Consider the following 18,123-nt stretch of genomic DNA (forward strand, 5'->3'; position numbering starts at 1 on the left):
CAAGAACCCAGCACACACTCCACCATACACACATATTCATGTTCTCCTGTATAACGTGTCCTGATGATATCTGAATGCTTCCCATTTGATGACAAAAGATGATCTGATTAAATACATAAAACATTACATTTAGAAGCCAGAGTGAATCGACAGACATTCACACCACCGACAAATCCAGAGCTTAAAGATTACGGTCTTCATAAAGCAACATAAGATACATTTTGCGTGTACACTTTTTATGTGCCACAAAAAAACAGGAATTGTGTAATATCTGTGTCACCAAATTATATAGCAAAGTAATGGTTCCTTAAATTATTTCACTGATCAACATTGCTGCGTTTCCTAAAAACAGCTCAAGTAGATTCTTTCTCTATGATCCACTTATGCTGCAAGATGACAAAAGGAGAATTAAAATAAGCTTATAATGAATAATACACATTTATCTAGTTATGTCGAGCTCTAAAATTTTATATCAGGTCAAAATTGTGAGTAAAATTATTTGTAATAATTAGTGATGCACCGATATGAACATTTTGCCCGATACCGATAACCGATAACTCTTTATATTTGAAAGCCGATAACCGATATATTGGCCGATAAATCTAAATCCAAATTTGTATATGATTTTTGAGAGTCTGATTACAAAAACAAAAGTCTCATCATTAAAATCCACATCCCAAACACACAATTATAATGTTCTCATTATAATTTTATGAAGCTGATATGACAGATTTGCGCTGCACATGTTGCACTGAACTGTATTTTCCTTTTTTGAAGTGATTCCAGTCATATTTCAATCAATTCAAAACAATTCAATCAATTCAAAATCATCATGTGTAACAGTGTGTATCTGAAGTGTCTCAACTGAAGGAAATAATACATTATTTATCAGCTTTAATTTTCCTATCAGGCCGATAACATTAAAAATGAACATATATTGGCAGATACTGATATCGTGCGTCCCTAGTAAAAATCCTTATCCTTAATCTGGTAAATCGGGAACGACTTGGAAAGTCATGGATATTCACTTCTACATTCTGTAAATAAATAAAAAGCTCATAATAGATGGGCATGTAAACCAATATGTTCTAGCTATATGTTGATGTATGACAGACATCAGTGCATGTAAAACTTAGATAATTTACATACCAGTGGCGTAATTGTAGCTGACTCACATTATGGGATATACAATATCCATACACCTTTATTTACAAAGCAAATATTTGATAATTTGCAAACAATAATGCATTAAAATCAACGTTCCATCACAGGCTTTTTTTTTTTTTTTTTTACAAACGTGGCTCAATCAATCAGATTATATAAACTGGAATATCAGTTTCACAAACTTGATCACAGATCAGGGAATATCAGTTTACAGGATTCCTCAAACAACAACATCAACACAACAAACATTTCCTCCAATCAGCACTCTAGATTCAGCATAGCCCCGCCTCCAATTGATTAACACACGAAAAACAGTCACATGGTCATCAGACATGATGACCTAATATTTATGACAAACGATTGTTCCTAAAAGTTCCTTTTAATATAATGTAATGTTGATGCTGATATGCAGACAGCAGAGTATATGATGTAGTCCATAGCCTATATGTAATCCAAAATATATCATATGAATGTGTATTAATGTCAATAAAATTTAGATGATGGAAAATGTTATTGGCCAAATGACTGTTGTTTATTAATGCCATAATCTCAAAATAAAACGATGTTGAGAAAAATATCTCAACATCAGACCATACTACTGTATTATTACCATATTCACCATAGTATTTAAACAATAATACAGGAAAAAATCATGACCGTGTACAAAAATATGATAATACTTTTTGTAAGAGCCATAAACGCAGCGTTTCCTGAACACACACACACACACACACACCCATAATGACCCAATCACACACACTATATGTAGAGACAGGCTTGTCGACGCAGACCGGACCGAACGAAACCATCTGAATGAGTTTAATTATTTTATTCATAAACATAAATACACATGACAAACCCCAAGGCCCCGGACTGACACATACACACACTGATTGACGGGATAAAAACACACACACGATACACTAATGCAGGAGTAACAGAAACACACACACGCAACGGGACCGAACCGAACCATGCGAACGGGTTCTGATTAACGGCAGCTCGCGCGCTGACAGCAACGCGTCACCGTAACAGAAACGGATTCCGACACTTACCTTCCGCCTTCACGAGCGCCGCCATCTTCTTCTTCACACCACTGACGTCACCGAGGGAAGGGGGGGGGGAGAGAGAGAGAGAGAGAGAGAGAGAGAGAGAGAGAGAGAGAGGGAGAGGGAGGGAGGGAGGGAGAGAGAGAGAGAGAGAGGGAGGGAGGGAGGGAGGAGAGAGAGAGAGAGAGAGAGGGAGGGAGAGAGAGAGAGAGAGAGAGAGGGAGGGAGAGAGAGAGAGAGAGGGAGGGAGGGAGGGGGAGGGAGGGAGAGGGAGAGGGAGAGAGAGAGAGAGAGGGAGGGAGGGAGGGAGGGAGGGAGAGAGAGAGGGAGGGAGGGAGGGAGAGAGAGAGAGAGGGAGGGAGGGAGGGAGAGAGAGAGAGAGGGAGGGAGGGAGGGAGAGAGAGAGGGAGGGAGGGAGGGAGAGAGAGAGGGAGAGAGGGAGGGAGAGAGAGAGGGAAAGGGAGAGAGAGAGAGAGAGAGAGAGAGAGAGAGAGAGGGGAGCAAGAGAGAGAGAGAGGGAGAGGGAGAGGGAAAGGGAGAGAGAGAGAGAGAGAGGGGAGCAAGAAGAGGAGAGAGAGGGAGAGGGAAAGGGAGAGAGGAGAGAGAGAGGGGAGCAAGAGAGAGAGAGAGGGAGAGGGAAGGGAGAGAGGAGAGAGAGAGAGAGAGAGAAGAGAGAGAGGGAGCAAGAGAGGGAGAGGGAGAGAGGGAGATTTCAACTTCAAAAAAAATGTCAACTTCAATTTTTTTCCCTTTCTTGTCAGATAAATAAAAATTTTCGCTTTTCCAATTACAAAGTTATTAAGTTTCTTTTTTTCCAAAACTTGAAACCAAAAATTAAACCAACCTTTGAAAATATCACTTTAAAATCCACAAACATGAAATTAAGCATCAAAAATAAGCCTTTCAGCCTGTCACAATGTACAAAACAGTGAAAAATAGTTCCCTATGATCACAAAATGGACATTTGCTATCAATTGCTGAATTAATTTATGCAATCAAACGCATTTACAGCAACAATACCGTGCAGTGTTCTCCACTGCAAATCCCCAGAGAGAGAGAGAGAGAGAGGGAGAGATGAATGTGTGTATTGTGTCTGACCTCAGTGTTTCCCTACTGTCCACCATAGTGACCCTCACTAATGTGTGTGTGTGCATTTATCTATTTTATGAGTTACAAGGTCAGAACATTTAAAAAAAAAACAAAAAAAAAACATATAATATGTATACACAATATGTTATATGTATAACGTACATTTAGCAAATAGATTAATTTGAATTTCCTGTCCACTTTAATGATTTTACCTCAGAAATGCAAACCAATTAGTCAGAATCACATACTTTTGGAAATATACTTCATAGAAAACCACAGTATTAAAAAAAAAAAAGTAAAACACAGTGCCGATAGAGAAAATATCTTTTATTTGTATAAAATCATTATTACAGAGCATCAGTTTCCTGTCAGAGACGGAGGTGCAGATTCATATGGCTACTGATGTCTGAATATACACATTTCTCTGAGTTCATACAAAATCTCATAAATAGCTGTTTCCTTCCACCTATTTTTATGCACATTTTGGGATATCACATTTTTAAAAACAAAATGCTGGATGGAAATGCCGAAATGTGCATAAATTAAAAAAATGTGCATAAAAAAACAAAAAAAACAAAGAAAGTATGTGCTCAATTGAGGTGGATAAATGTTTTATCCGATAAGATATAACTATAAATAAAACTCAGACAAACTACGATGGAAACACATTTACTGAATAAATCCCTCCATTAGGAACAACAAACTCAGCAGAGGCTGTGATTGGATAACCGGACTAACCAGCGGACCAATCGCATCACAGCATTTTTGCGTTTCGTCTGCCGCTCGTCATTTATGACGGAGGAAAAAAATAGCCTGATTGCAGATTTTTTTATTTTTTTTATTACTGATATTTTGTTGCAATTTCCCAGAGTATGATGTTTTTGTTCTCTTGAACACATGGGAAGGAAACGCTGCTTTATTTGCAAATGTTTTGTGCGACATTCGAATGTAGCGCACACGTTAAATTCGCCACTTTTGATGGAAACATTGCTATTGTTTACTTGAAAACGACACGAATCAGAGGAAACTGAACAATGAATCTAAAATCAGAGCGTCCTGAGGAGCAGCCGACACAAAGAAGAATTAAAACCCTGTCATGCGTTGAACACACACACACACACACACACACACACACACACACACACAGAACTGAAATCAGCTGTAAACAAAAACTAACAGATGAACCGAAGAAGAAAGCGTCTCCATGGAAGATCAGTGCGAGCGGCTTCAGACGCCTCACATTCCCTGCCTGATGCTCTGGATGATCTGGAAGATGGCTAGAAGTGAAAGAGAGGTATAATATTAAAGATAATATTAATACATAAATATGTAATACATGTTAAAGCCTGTTCACATCACAAGAGCAATGCAAACTGCACATTTTGCAAGGCATGTGACCAAAAAGATCATATTTTATTAGTTGCATGATTAAAAAGAACAATATATATTGCATATTTTGACACTTGTTATTAAATGTTTTGTTTTAAAATCTTTTTGCAGTGAAAATTCAAACACTGGACAAACATATTCAAGGCCGCCTTAATGCACGGGCTTACCTGGGCTGAAGCCCAGGGGCCTCCCAAGTTCAGGGGCCTCCCATGTTCAGGTTCATGATGAGCTGAAAAGGTCATATTGTTTTAACTTGTCAGATTTTGTCGCTGTATGTCGCTAGTCGCTTGTGGACGTTGGTAGTGCTGTCGCTCTAATGTTATTGTTATGCGTTCACACCAAACGCGAAAAGAGCGTCTGGCGCGAGTGATTTCAATGTTAAGTCTATGCAAAGACAAGTTTACGCGCGTCTAGAGGTCCCGCGGCGCGAATGAGGCGTTACGGTTCGTGTCCGCTCAGTGCCACTAACGTCTCCGCTTTGGGGTGTCTGTTGCGAGTGTGTTTAATCGACGTTTTTTTCAACACACGGACAGTAGCCTATAATCATCAGCGATGCACGCGATTACATTTAGAAATAGACAAGCTTTGTTTCCAAATGCACCAAGCAATGATCCTTTCAATTTTATAAACTTTTAAAAACCCAGCCAATATAATCACAATGAACACATCCAAAATAAAATCTTTAACATGTAGGCATAACAACTGCAAAGCATCTCATTTGTAAACAAAATGATTTACGCACTAAATCCAGAATAAACTCACTGAGACTGTCGACAGTTTCTTTTCCGTGCATCATTTTATTATATCCATGTTTGTGGTTAGTTACTGTCAAATCATATAAAACAGTGAAATCGCCCTTGAACTCTTCTGTCTCTCCTGCACTCGAGACGGTGACGGGAGCTGATCTCCACTTAAAGGCTTCTTTCCTATTGGTTGTCGCTCGCGAAAATCGCTTCTCATTTGCATAAAGTTGAAATTTAGTTGCTGTGTGTGGTTGTTAAATAAAGTGTCTTGTGTTTATGTGCTCAGTGATATGTTAATAACAATATTAAAATTGAAAACAATATTTAAAAAAAAACTCACTGTTGTAGGTCTCGAAAGAAACTAATGCATTATGTGATGTAGATTACCTAGATATTACACTTTTTTAAAATGAGACTCTATAAATCGAGGGGATGGGGGGCCTACAAAACCTCTCAGCCCCGGGGCCTAACATTAGGTTAAGGCGGCTCTGAACATATTGGAGTATAATGACAATGAAATGCATGACTGATCACTGAAACTACTGTGTGTTATTGATATGATACACTGTAGACACACTAAAGTTAAAATCTAAACAGTAATAATATTCTTCGCAGTTGAAAGCTATAGGATTTACATGTGAGATCTGTGAAACAACAGTCTCGTTATTTACAGCATGTAAATCTCCTGAATGGTCGCACACAGAGCAGACGCGATGTAAATAAACACCATGGCATTATTCATGCAGGTGGAAAGTTTGGTCTGAAACATCAGCGAGATCTGAGATAACGCATATCTACTGGATCATATTCAAAGTTAGTGTGGAAACAACAAACCGATATCATGTTTCCCACAACAGCGGATTCTGCGTTCAACACAAACTGCACAACGAGCAACTAAAGCTTGAAGTTACATCTAAATGCCTGGTTGGACTCAAGTATTAATATTATTATTATAATTTTTTGAAGTATTCTTATTGTATGTTGTCTTTTATTATTAAATGCAATGATAGAACGATAGATACAACGATAGAATCAACGATAAAATGATAGAACGATAGATACAATGATACATGCAATGATAGATAAAACGATACATGCAACGATCGATGCAATGATAGATGCAACAATAGAATGATAGAACGATAGATACAATAATAAGAGTGCAAGATGCAACAACAAATGCAACGATAGATGCAATGATAGAATGATACAACAGATACAACAATAGATGCAACAATACATTTTATTTATCCTTTATTTAACCAGGAGAATCACATTGAGATATTACTATCTCTTCTTCCAGAGAGACCTGGTCAAGACGGCAGCAAGTAAAGTTTCACACAAAAGAATCACAAAACGACAATACCACAGTTTACACATTCAAAAATGAAATAAATAATAGCATGCGACGTTAGATGCAACGATAGATGCAACAATAGATGCAAAGATAGAACGATACGATGGATGCAAAGATAGATATGCAACAATAGATGCAACGATAGATGTAAAGATAGATGCAAAGAATGATGTAACGATAGATGCAACAATAGATGCAAAGAATGATACAAAGATAGATGCAAAGATAGATATGCAACGATAGATATGCAACGATAGATGTAAAGATAGATGCAACAATAGATGCAAAGATAGATGCAAAGATAGATATGCAACGATAGATTCAATGATATAGATGCAATGATATAGATGCAATGTTAGAATGATACGATAGATGCAACGATAGATGCAACAATATAGATGCAACAAAATGATAGATGCAACAATAGATGCAACGATGGAACGATACAACGATAGATGCAGAGATATAAATGCAACGATAGAATGATACGATAGATGCAATGATAGAACGATAGATACAATGATAGATACAGCAATAGAATGATAGAACGATAGATTGAAATAATTTTTTTTATTGTTTTTCCAATGTAAACATGCATTAGATGGATGTCGTTGAGCTCAGCACCACGTCTCGAGAGGAGCATTTCTCAACAAATACTGATATCTGTGATTCTGTGCGATTATGAATTAGCACATCATGTAAATGATATAATAAACGTTGAGCTGTTTTCTCATCTCACCTGAGCCACAGACCACAAACACAAAGAGTGCGAGGAGCCACGGACCCACCGGAGACTTCTCCTCACTCACCACACGCTGCAGGACAAACACACATCACATCTACTGCTCAAACATCCAATCACAGCACAGGTTTCAGTGTATGGGGCTCCATTTGTGACAAAAAGGACTCGACTGCTTTGTGATACATATATTCGTCCATGTCGATAGTCACTGCGAACTTGTGAAAAGTCTGATGACCAGTTATTCTGCTGACAGACTTTAGCTCAGGTGTTTCAGAACCGAACAAACCAACATTTGAGATGTAGCGACACGATTGGTCCGCTAGTTAGTCCAGTTATCCAATCACAGCCTCTGTTGAGGCAAAGTCACATGAGTTTATTGTTGAGCATTGAGGGATTTATTCAGTAAATATGTTTTCGTCGTTGTTTATGCACGTCTTATCGGATAAAAAAATATTTGAACCCATTCTTAGAATTTATGCGCATCTCGGTGTTTTCATCCAGCATTTTTTATGCAATATCCCAAAATTTGCATAAAAACAGGTGGATAAAAAATATCTTATGACTGCAGTTAGGGCTGGTCAATAATGGCAAAAAAATCATTCTCATGTTAATTTTGATCAATATTATAATCACGATTAACACGAATAGGAGAAAATCTTATATTAGTAATTTTCATCAAGATATTGACATATATCAAGTATATTTTGCCGGTTGCTATTATATCAAAATTTTAGACACCAGTGACATTTCACAATTCTATATACCAAGAGAAAGAGAAAACTTCAGATTTATTCTGGCGTTGATAGTGTTGCCAGAGAAACAAATTCAATGATTGGACGAACATTTTTTGTTCCTGAGACTTCCACAGAAGATATATGTAATTTAAAAAAAAATATATTTAGACCACTTCTATTATGGATTGCTTTGGAGGGTTTAAACCAGAATAACAAAAAGTGTTTATGAAAAAAAAAAAAAGGCCAACCCTACCTTTAAGAGCATGAAAACGCTATTTACTGTTTGAATTTTTGTGATAAAATTGACAAAATTTGAAAGCTTAGACTTTGTTTCTTATCAGAAATATGCAGATGGCCAATAGTGAAAATAATTGCTATTATCGGCCGATACCGATTATTGGCCGATATATCGGTGCATCCCTAAAAATAATTATTATATTAATAATCACAATATCGTTCTTAGTTATTTTATTTTTGTTATTAAAAATAAGAACAAAGATGCAAATAACAAAAAGAAGAAAAAATACGACATAAGGGAAAAAAAATTAATTAACAATGCTTTATTTTTTAACAGTAGCATTCAAGTAAGACATAATACAGACATTGAAAAATCAAATGTTAAAATAGTCACTGCATAGTCTTTAGTGTATTAAATACAAATAAACTGATTTTTATTAAAAGTACAAATAGTATGCTTACAAAGAACAAATGCAACTTTTTAATTAAAATAGCCTATAAAAACAGTACATTATTTACAATAAAACAGTACATTAATATATAGGCTATATAATAGGTCTATTTCATTTTTAAAAAATTATATATATATTCTTTTGTTTTTATGCATCGATGCAGAATCGGTCACATCAGCATCGCAATGCATCGTAAAAATTATTTTATCCCATGTATACCAGACTAACTAATGCAAGCAAAAAAGCCCTCAAGAATTTGATTATTTTACTGAAGAAAAGTAAACCGTCAGTAATATAATACAAACAATAGGACAAATTCAAGAGAAAAAGAATACAAATAAAGTAGCTTTTAATGCAAGTCTGACACCACAGTTTTCAACTAGGGCTGCACAATATATCGAAATTATCGAAATATCGCAAATGTATATATCGCGATATGCGATACGAGAAAATCACTCGCTGCTCTCGGCTGAATAACTTTTGTAGCTTTAATAAACAGTATATATTTAATTCATACAGTGAAAACTAAGCACTGTTTTATTTTTACATTTGATTATTCAGTTTCTGTTGTTTAATAACCCTAATGTAGGATAACCTGAACCCCGAGGTTTACACTGATGTTAAAATAACACTTCTTATATACAGTAAAACACTGATGTTCACTTTCAGAAGCTGTAGGGATGTTTTCTTGTCACAAAAATAATGTGAAACACGTATATAATTTTAAATATATTTTAAAGATAATTTGTTTATTTTACACACTTTAAGCATTATCGTATCACATATCGAACATCACATTATTTAATGAGTTATAGCAAATCACATTTTTCTTCAATATCGTGCAGCCCTATTTTCAACTAATAGCCTACTTTAGAAATTGAATGATCAAATGTAAAAATAAAACACTGCCATTGTTGGAAGCCAAAATTTAAGTTGAAACTTTGAAAATGTGATTATTCGCACAGCATTAACGGTTATTTCTGTTGTTTTCTGAAACTCATTTTACAGATATCCCGCTAAACAAACAGAACATTTAGATTTTTTTAATGAGTTTTCTTTGGATGCTTGTTTCCGCCACAGAAAAAAAACAACTTAAAAGATAATTGCGAGTTTACATCTCACTATTTTGACTTTTTTCTCAGAATTGCGAGATATAAACTCACAATTCTGACTTTATAACAGGTAATTGCGAGTTTATATATCATGCAATTTTGAGAAAAAGGTCAGAAATGCGAGATGTAAACTTGTAATTGCAAGAAAAAGTGTCAGAATTGTGAGATAAAAAGTCACAATTATCTTTTATATTGTTTTATTCTGTGGCGGAAAACAAGCTTCCATAGTTTTCTTACCATCATTCAAATTAAAACAATATTATGACAACGCACGTAGATGAAATATAGATTCATTCACGTTTATACAGTATAACAAAGATAAATGCATCTGAATGTTTTAGAAAACTCGTTTAAAAAATAAAATCTAAACGTTCTATTTGTAAAATGCGTTAACGTTCACTGAAAACAATAACATACTGTATGAGGCATAAAACTAAGCTGAACGAACAACAGCAGTAACAGTATAAATAGGCACATTTATTGCACGAAGCAGTCGACACTTTTTTGACACAAACAGCACTCCATACTTCTGATATATTTCAGAAAATATGGTACTTATATCAAAATACATGGTATTTTTTGATAGTGGTGAATGTGCATTTGTGTTAATCTATTTGTGCTGATGTTGTGAGCGTAAATATGCGTAGTGTGTAATTCCATATACTGTGCATTACTTTACGTGTTCGCGTGTGTTATGTCTCAGTGAGCCGCGGGAGCGCGCGTACCGTGGTTTTCTGCACGTGTCCTCTCTGTGTGATCGTCTTGCTGTGTTTCTCGTTTGCTACTTTCATCCGCTGCACCGCCGACATGATGCTGATGCTGCCGCTGCTGGGACGCGTCGCGGGAGGCGGAAGATCGCGCTGGGCCGGTGAACGGAGCGGGTTTGTGTGCGGTGGTGGTGATTCGGATCCGTTCCAGTCGCTCGAGCTGCACTGCACAGCAGCGGTGTCACGTGACCCTGGCGCAGGCCCCGCCTCCTCCTTACGTCACTCCTCTGAACCGTTCATTTTAAAGATATTTGAAAACTAGCTTGTGTAATGTGAATAATATATAATATAATATAATACCTCTTGTTCTCATGGCATTGAATAAAAGATAAAAAAAAATAAGATAAAATAAAAAACATATTTGAAAACTACAACAATTGAAATATGTTGTAATAAGTCTTTTCATCTTTTCGTTTGATATGTAGGCCTAATCTTTTCTGATTATATACCCGTCTTGTATCTTTTTTTCCTTGTTTATCATCTACATTGTGACCGTTTCCTTCTTTGTTTATATAATGTTCTCAAGAAAAAAAGAAAAAAAAGATATTTGAAATCTAAAACTTGTTGTATAATAGTTTTCCCTCTGTTTTAGATTTTTAGATTTAGATTTTGTGTTGTTTCAATGTAAAACCTTGTATTTGTAACTTGTATGTTGTTTACATACATAAAACTGTGTGTGTGTGTGTAAGGTTAGGGTGTATAAAATAAAGTGTTTAAGTCAAATTTATCCCACACTTGGACAGTTACTTATTACGCATAATACACTGTAAATGTGATCATTTTCTGTTGGGAATCTGTGCAGTTTAATTGTTGAGTGACACAACACACATATATCAGTCAGGTTTAAAATTAACAACACCTTTAATTTAGATGTTAAATAACATTTATGGACATCACACAAACAAGTTTTAACTTGTGTTACATATTGAGAACAAGTTCCCACTCACAAAAATGTCTGAACAGAAGCTCTGTCAAGTCAAACATGGTAAACAAAGTAAACAAAACTGACTGGACAATCAGCCAGAGGTATCTCTCTCACACACACACACACACACACACACTCAGCTGAGAAAACCTCAGCATCTTAAAACGACAAATATGTCAAGTTCTGCGTTCAGTGTAAAAGGCCAAAACTGTGAGTTTTGTTGTTGTTGCAGATGGTCACATTACAGCCGTTTGGACTGAAAATGATCCAGAAATGATTGCTAAAACAACACCAACACTCTTGTGAAGGCAGCATCAGAACAGAAGGATTCTGTAATGTTCGCAGGTGAAGGTCTGTATGACGAACACATGATCCTCGCGCTCACCTGCACACACACACACACAAGCAGAAAATGAGTCATAACAATAGCACACAATGATAAACAGGTGAATATATGATTATTCACAAATATACTTTGTGTTTTTAGAGGGGTCATATTAGGGCTGCACGATTAATCGCAATTTACATGTAATCGCACTTCAACCGATTTGGCTTTCGCAAATGCTGTGATTATTTGTTATGCGCAGCTTGTCAGTGACGTACGGCTCAGTAAACGCTGCTCACTCTGAAAGCACTGTGAGTTTGAGTCGCTTATAACCTGCATTTGAAAAAGCAACACGCGTCAAACATCTTTCCTAACATGAGAAGCATTTATGAACCTCTGACAACATTTAATAACATGCTTTTACTCCAAACAAAGAATAAGGCAGTAGTGTGTTTAATCAATCAAAGCGTTTCGATCTTCTGTTTATTCAGCGATAGCGATGATGCCCATAGGGATTTCCTGGAATGATGTGTGTTATCATACTTCTGCGGCGGGGCATATTTGGTGTGTGTGTGTGAGACGCCCTCTGGTGTTCAGATGGATATGTGGTGTGTGTGTGTGTGTGTATGTGTGTGTTTTGTGTGTGTGTGTGTGTGTGTGTGTGTGACGCCCTCTGGTGTTCAGATGGAGCATCATTTACTACCGATCAGCCGCTGCACTGACAAACTGCACATAAAATAAATGCAGCCTTTGCCAAAGCACGTGCGGTTTCATTGCGATTAATTGTGCAGCCCTAGGTCATATCAAACATCTTTTAATAATTTTATGTGTACCTGTGTGTGCGTCAGCATCCCAGACCGCTGATGACCCCGATCCGGTCCACCTTCATCCCGAAGCACCCCCGCGCCATTCCCTTCCGGCTCCGGCCCTGCAGCTTCCGGTGCCAGTTCAGGACGTCCAGGAACACGCGTGACGGGGGGCGGGGCAAGAGCGGGGGGGCGGAGTCTGCTGACCCCTCCATGACCTCTGGATGAGCCAATAGAAGAGAGCCGACCTTCAGCCCAAACAAATCCTGCAGAACCTGCACACAGTTTATACTATGTCAGCTTTCTGTATGCTGGAACAACTTGACGATTCAAATAGTACAGCGCAATCCTACTCGAACTGTCTCATATATTTAGGATACGTTAACACGACAAAGATGTACTAAACATGCAAACGTACAGGTGACAAGGTTGTCAAAACGATCCCCGTTCAACCGGATCTGCGAAAACGACTAAAAGCGCTGTATTCTGCTGCCAGGCCAGTAGATGGCAATGTCACTTTTTGTAAACATAAAAATAAACTCTATTCTTCTAGACTGAACACGTTTTCACAAATTCACATTTTTGTACTTTTAAACAGGAGATGATAATGATATAATTTTCAAAAACTTGCACTTTTTTAACCCATTTTCAAAAGTTTGGGTTTTCAGGCCCACAAAACACTGTTGTCGTGTAAATGAACGGCGAAAATGCATAAAAAGTTTTTCAGTTTTTATGTCGGGTAAACACCCCTTAGTTAAATATAATAACCCTGGATGTCTTACTAATGTGGAAAAGAAAATAGTAATTTTGCGTTTTAATCCTAAAATCTCATCTAAAAAAGTTGAAAGCTTAAGTGTGTAATTTTAAGACAGAATCACCTAAATTATGTCTATTTTCAAATAGACAGCAATACTACATGTACTATTTATCATATATAATATGCTGTTGTGTGACTCGACTAGCGCTAGACTTGACCCTCCATTTTTATAAAAAGAAAAAGAGATTAAAACAGCAAATAATATTTTATATTTCTGATGACAACCAGACCATTTTTTCCATTCATTTTTCCATAAGGATTTTAAAATGTCTTCGTTTCTCTGGTCTGTCTGAATACTCGACTCTGATGATGCTCACAGGTAATTCGCACATCTCTCTCTCTCTCTCTCTCTCTTTCTCGATAATGAATTCAGATAATGTTTGATATTATTCGTTCATTCAAATAAATGTACTTTTACGCACTAGTACTTCTCTGATTCAAATCGAGCGGAATGCTAGATCTAACGAGCCGTAACTGAGGAAAATAACCGTAAGTTTTACCCTTCCGGTCAAATATTGCGCTGCAAACATCATAACAGTTTTAAGTTGTCAATGTTGTCAAAATTCCACGTAGATTATCCTTTACATAACCCATGAACCAAGCCAACCAGCTACGAGGAGAATCACAATATTACAAACTTGGATTTGAAACTAAAGATTGTTTGAAAATCTGACTCAAAACTTAACGGCTTATTTAACCCAGCTAACAAAAATGTGCTCTAAGAACATTTATGCTAACGTTCTCATTAAGTTATTGGTGTGTGTGTGTGTATATATACATATATACACACATGAGACATGCTATTTCCTTTCTTATTTCTGTCAACTAAGTTTGATATTCTGTCTCATGTCGCGTTAGCTCGTTTTCTTAATTGGTGTTAAAACCACAATAATATTAAGCTGCCCAGAGGGCCAGAGCTGACACTTTGAAAGGATATTTTTGATATGATTGATTTACCAGTTCCTCACTTGATCTTAATATATATGTGTTTGTTAAGTTCCTATATGGCTACTTCCTCGTGCTATTCCATCTCGCTCGTAGCTTCTTCTTCTGCTACTTTACTCTCGTGGCAATAGTTTTAATTATTCATTTTATTCTTTATTTATAAATAAAAATCAACGTATCATTTTGCATGGGAGCGTTACTTCTGAATGAACATTCTGAAACACTTAGACAAAAAATGTTTCAGGAAAAAACATTCCATGATTGAACAATGTATAATTATGTTTTTTGTGCTAATGTTTTGAGAACAATATTTAAAACTTCACTGGTTTGTTCATTACTTCAATGATATATATGATATATACATTCATATATACATTCAAATGATATAATCGAATTAAATGTAAAATTATTGATTTAAAGATGTTGATTATATATGTAGAAACAATTAGCATATTATGCATACAAATATTTGAGTAGTTTGAGAACGTGAATTTAGTTTTTCCATCAGGAATTCCACTGCTTTATACGTCTATACCGTGTTTTTAATATGTTTTAAGACAAACCATGTGTAAATTCATAAGTCGACAGCATTGCTGAGTATTTTCTCCTTAAAACTGCAGTGAACCAAAGACAGTCTCAAAAACAGCTTTGAAATCGCTGGTGTTTCTGACGTCACAAACGACCTTGTAACCAATCAGATCAACACGTGATCGTCAACTGAGTGAGTGAGTGGAGGCGGGGCTCATTTGCATATTCATAGTACTGCATATACTTCAAGCTATTTTAAGGCATGAAGAAATTATTTTCAAGGGGAAAAAAACGTTTAAATATGTATTTTTGGTGATCAAAGATGAGTTTTAAGGGATAAAATTATTGATTACAGAGGGACTTTAAATAATGTGATTAGAAGATGGCTTCAACTAAAGCAAATACTGTTTGAGGTGTTTATCGTGGAATATTGCCACTATTTTTTAAAAGTAATAGGCAGTATACAGCATGTAATGAACCGAATCACACAAGCAATGTCTGTTATCAAACAGGTTTCCCAAACACCGATCTGTCATTCATCCATCAGTCAAGCTAGTCCCGCCCCCAAACTCACGCGATTGGTCGAGTCAGGAGTGAAATCCTCACCTGTGCGTCTGACTGGCGTGCCGATGGCCGTCCCTCTACCTGCGTTGTCACGGTGATGATGAGAAACACGAGGAGAGAGGAGGTAAAGTTTAGAGGAGATGAAAAAGCCATCCTTGTTTTTAAAGAGAATTTAATATCTGTCCTGTTCTGGCTCGGGTTCTGTCCTGTACGGCTTCAGGACGGGTCTCTGTCGGAGCCGGTGCACCACCCGGCCTTTTAAGAAGCATCGCTGTGATGTCACACATCGCTAACGGTTGCCGTGGGCGACGCCCCGCCCCTCACACACGTCACGGCCTCCATACTGAGCGCAGATTCTCATTTCTCCAGCTGATACACACCAACTCTTTCACTTCAGGATGAACACGTCACATGCACGCTCACATTTTTGCGCTTTGTGTCGCGTTTAATCGTCGGCCTCTTTATAGCTCATCACTCTTCACAGTAACAGGCTGATGTGACCTCTGACCCTTTCAGGTTCCGCCCCCTATAAAAGTTCCCCCTGGAAACGGGCGGCGCTCAGGAACTATGTCCTACTGTGAGAGCGCAGACACAATAGTTCGGCATCAGATGAGAGTTTCCGTAGCAATGACCACGGGTCACGGGCCTTTCAACCTGCGTACGGACCGGCAGACACATGCACGACACAACATCAGACTCGGAAATAAGATCGGTCTCCAAAGCTGCATTATTTGATCAAAAATACAGTAAAAACTATATTATAAATATTATTGTAATGTAAATCATCTGTTTTCTATGTGAATATATAGTAAAGTGTAATTTATTCCTGTGATCAAAGCTGAATTTTCAGCATCATTACTCCAGTCTTCAGTGTCACATGATTCTTCAGAAATCACTCTAATATGATGATTTGATGCTCAAGAAACATTTATGATTTTATTTATTAATATCAGTGTTGAAAACAGTATGCATCTTTGTGGAAACTGCAATACAAAACCATTATATATATATATATAAAAATTACAACTGCAATTATTTGATAAATAATTATAACTTAATTTTGACATTTATAATGTTACAAAGGATTTTTATTTCAAATTAATGCAGTTCTTTTGACATTTCTATTTATCAAAGAGATCGGAGACATTTTAAACCTTCAAAACTGATGATAATAAGAATCGTTATTATTAATAAGCACCGATAATAATTGAGCATCAAATCATCATAATAGGATGATTTCTGAAGGATCATGTGACACTGAAGACTGGAGTAATGATGCTGAAAATTCAGCTTTGATCACAGGAATAAACTACACTTTACTATATATTCACATAGAAAACAGTTATTTTACAATATAATATTATTTAAAAAAATAATAATTACTGTAGTTTTGATCAAATAAATGCAGCCTTGAAAATATGTATTTGAAAAAAATAAAAAACTATTAATTATTCCAAACTTTTGACCGGTAATTTACCAAGCCTATTTTTAAGATATTTTCACACAAAAAATCACTTGACCGTAACTCTATTGCAAAAGCAAGTGTCTTATCGCTGTGTTTAAAAGCAGGAAGTTTTAGAGAAAACACAGAATAGTGTGTGAAAGTGACTCTCTCTCTCTCTCTCTCTCTCTCTCTCTCTCTCTGACGCAAACATCACAGCGCAGCCAACGACAGCCTGACCTCTGACCCCTGGGCACTACATCATACTCACACATGCTAATATGACACACACACACACGGGTGTGTTTCTCGGATGTCGTGCTGAAACGCTTTCGGCCTGATGATCGTCGCCAAGCAACTCTCACAGCGAGACCCGAAGCCTCCAGCTCTCTGACGTCAGCAGCGCACAGTCCCGCTTTAAAGATCACCGAGAACATTCATTCGCGATACAGTCGCTACAGGTCTTTTCTTCCGTGTTGTGACAGATAACTGATTATCTAAAAGAAAAAGGCGAGACTCGGTTCTGTGCATCGGTTGTTGATTGGATGTGGAGAAGTGGGCCTGGCACTCAAAAAAACAGGCAAATAATATTAAAATGAATAAAAAACATGATTTAAATTATATTTATAGTGCATTACTGCAGCTTGAGACTGCGAAACCACTGAACATTTACAGTTTTAGCTTTAAAGCCTGAATGCATTAATAATGGTTACAGGGGTTTTGTTGTGTTCAGGCTCTACTAGAACAGGTTTTCCTGCTTGAATGTTGATTATTTTTCCCATATTCTCCATTGTTTAATCTCCTCTCTTCCCAGTCCTTCAGTAACGCTCTGGTTTCCCAAAAGCATCGTTAGCCAACTATGTTCTGTCGTTTTCAGCAGTTTCCTGAAACCATCGTTCCAACGAACATTCGCAAACAGCATCGCAGAGTTGTGTGT

At 36.9% G+C, this 18,123-nt stretch overlaps 2 protein-coding genes across 2 annotated transcripts in view; both read right to left on the minus strand.

Moving 5' to 3' along the window:
• camta2 (calmodulin binding transcription activator 2) overlaps window positions 1–2,288 on the minus strand; it is a 47,861-nt gene extending 45,573 nt beyond the window's left edge. Inside the window, exon 1 of the mRNA XM_084098389.1 lies at window positions 2,220–2,288. The gene's annotated coding sequence lies outside the window, so the exon portion shown is untranslated. The remainder of the gene's footprint in view (window positions 1–2,219) is intronic.
• A 1,326-nt stretch (window positions 2,289–3,614) lies between these two features.
• On the minus strand, window positions 3,615–11,050 carry LOC311072993 (stress-associated endoplasmic reticulum protein 1). The gene is made up of 3 exons (XM_084098388.1): window positions 10,794–11,050; window positions 7,531–7,606; window positions 3,615–4,579 (listed from the first exon to the last, which is right to left on the minus strand). The coding sequence occupies exons 1-3, from the start codon at window positions 10,875–10,877 to the stop codon at window positions 4,539–4,541; spliced, it is 201 nt and encodes a 66-aa protein (XP_083954514.1). The 5' UTR covers window positions 10,878–11,050; the 3' UTR covers window positions 3,615–4,538.
• Window positions 11,051–18,123: the final 7,073 nt, after the last annotated feature.

Source organism: Abramis brama, assembly GCF_963993115.1.
Source record: "Abramis brama genome assembly, chromosome: 22".
Taxonomy (NCBI): domain Eukaryota; kingdom Metazoa; phylum Chordata; class Actinopteri; order Cypriniformes; family Leuciscidae; genus Abramis; species Abramis brama.

Excerpts from the sequence above, each read along its gene's own strand:
- LOC311072993 (XM_084098388.1), bottom strand. The coding sequence starts at position 10,877 with ATGTCGGCGGTGCAGCGGATGAAAGTAGCAAACGAGAAACACAGCAAG. Across the intron at positions 7,607-10,793 it reads GACACGTGCAGAAAACCACG|CGTGTGGTGAGTGAGGAGAA; the intron begins GTACGCGCGCTC and ends TTTGTCCTGCAG. Across the intron at positions 4,580-7,530 it reads GTTTGTGGTCTGTGGCTCAG|CCATCTTCCAGATCATCCAG; the intron begins GTGAGATGAGAA and ends TTTCACTTCTAG.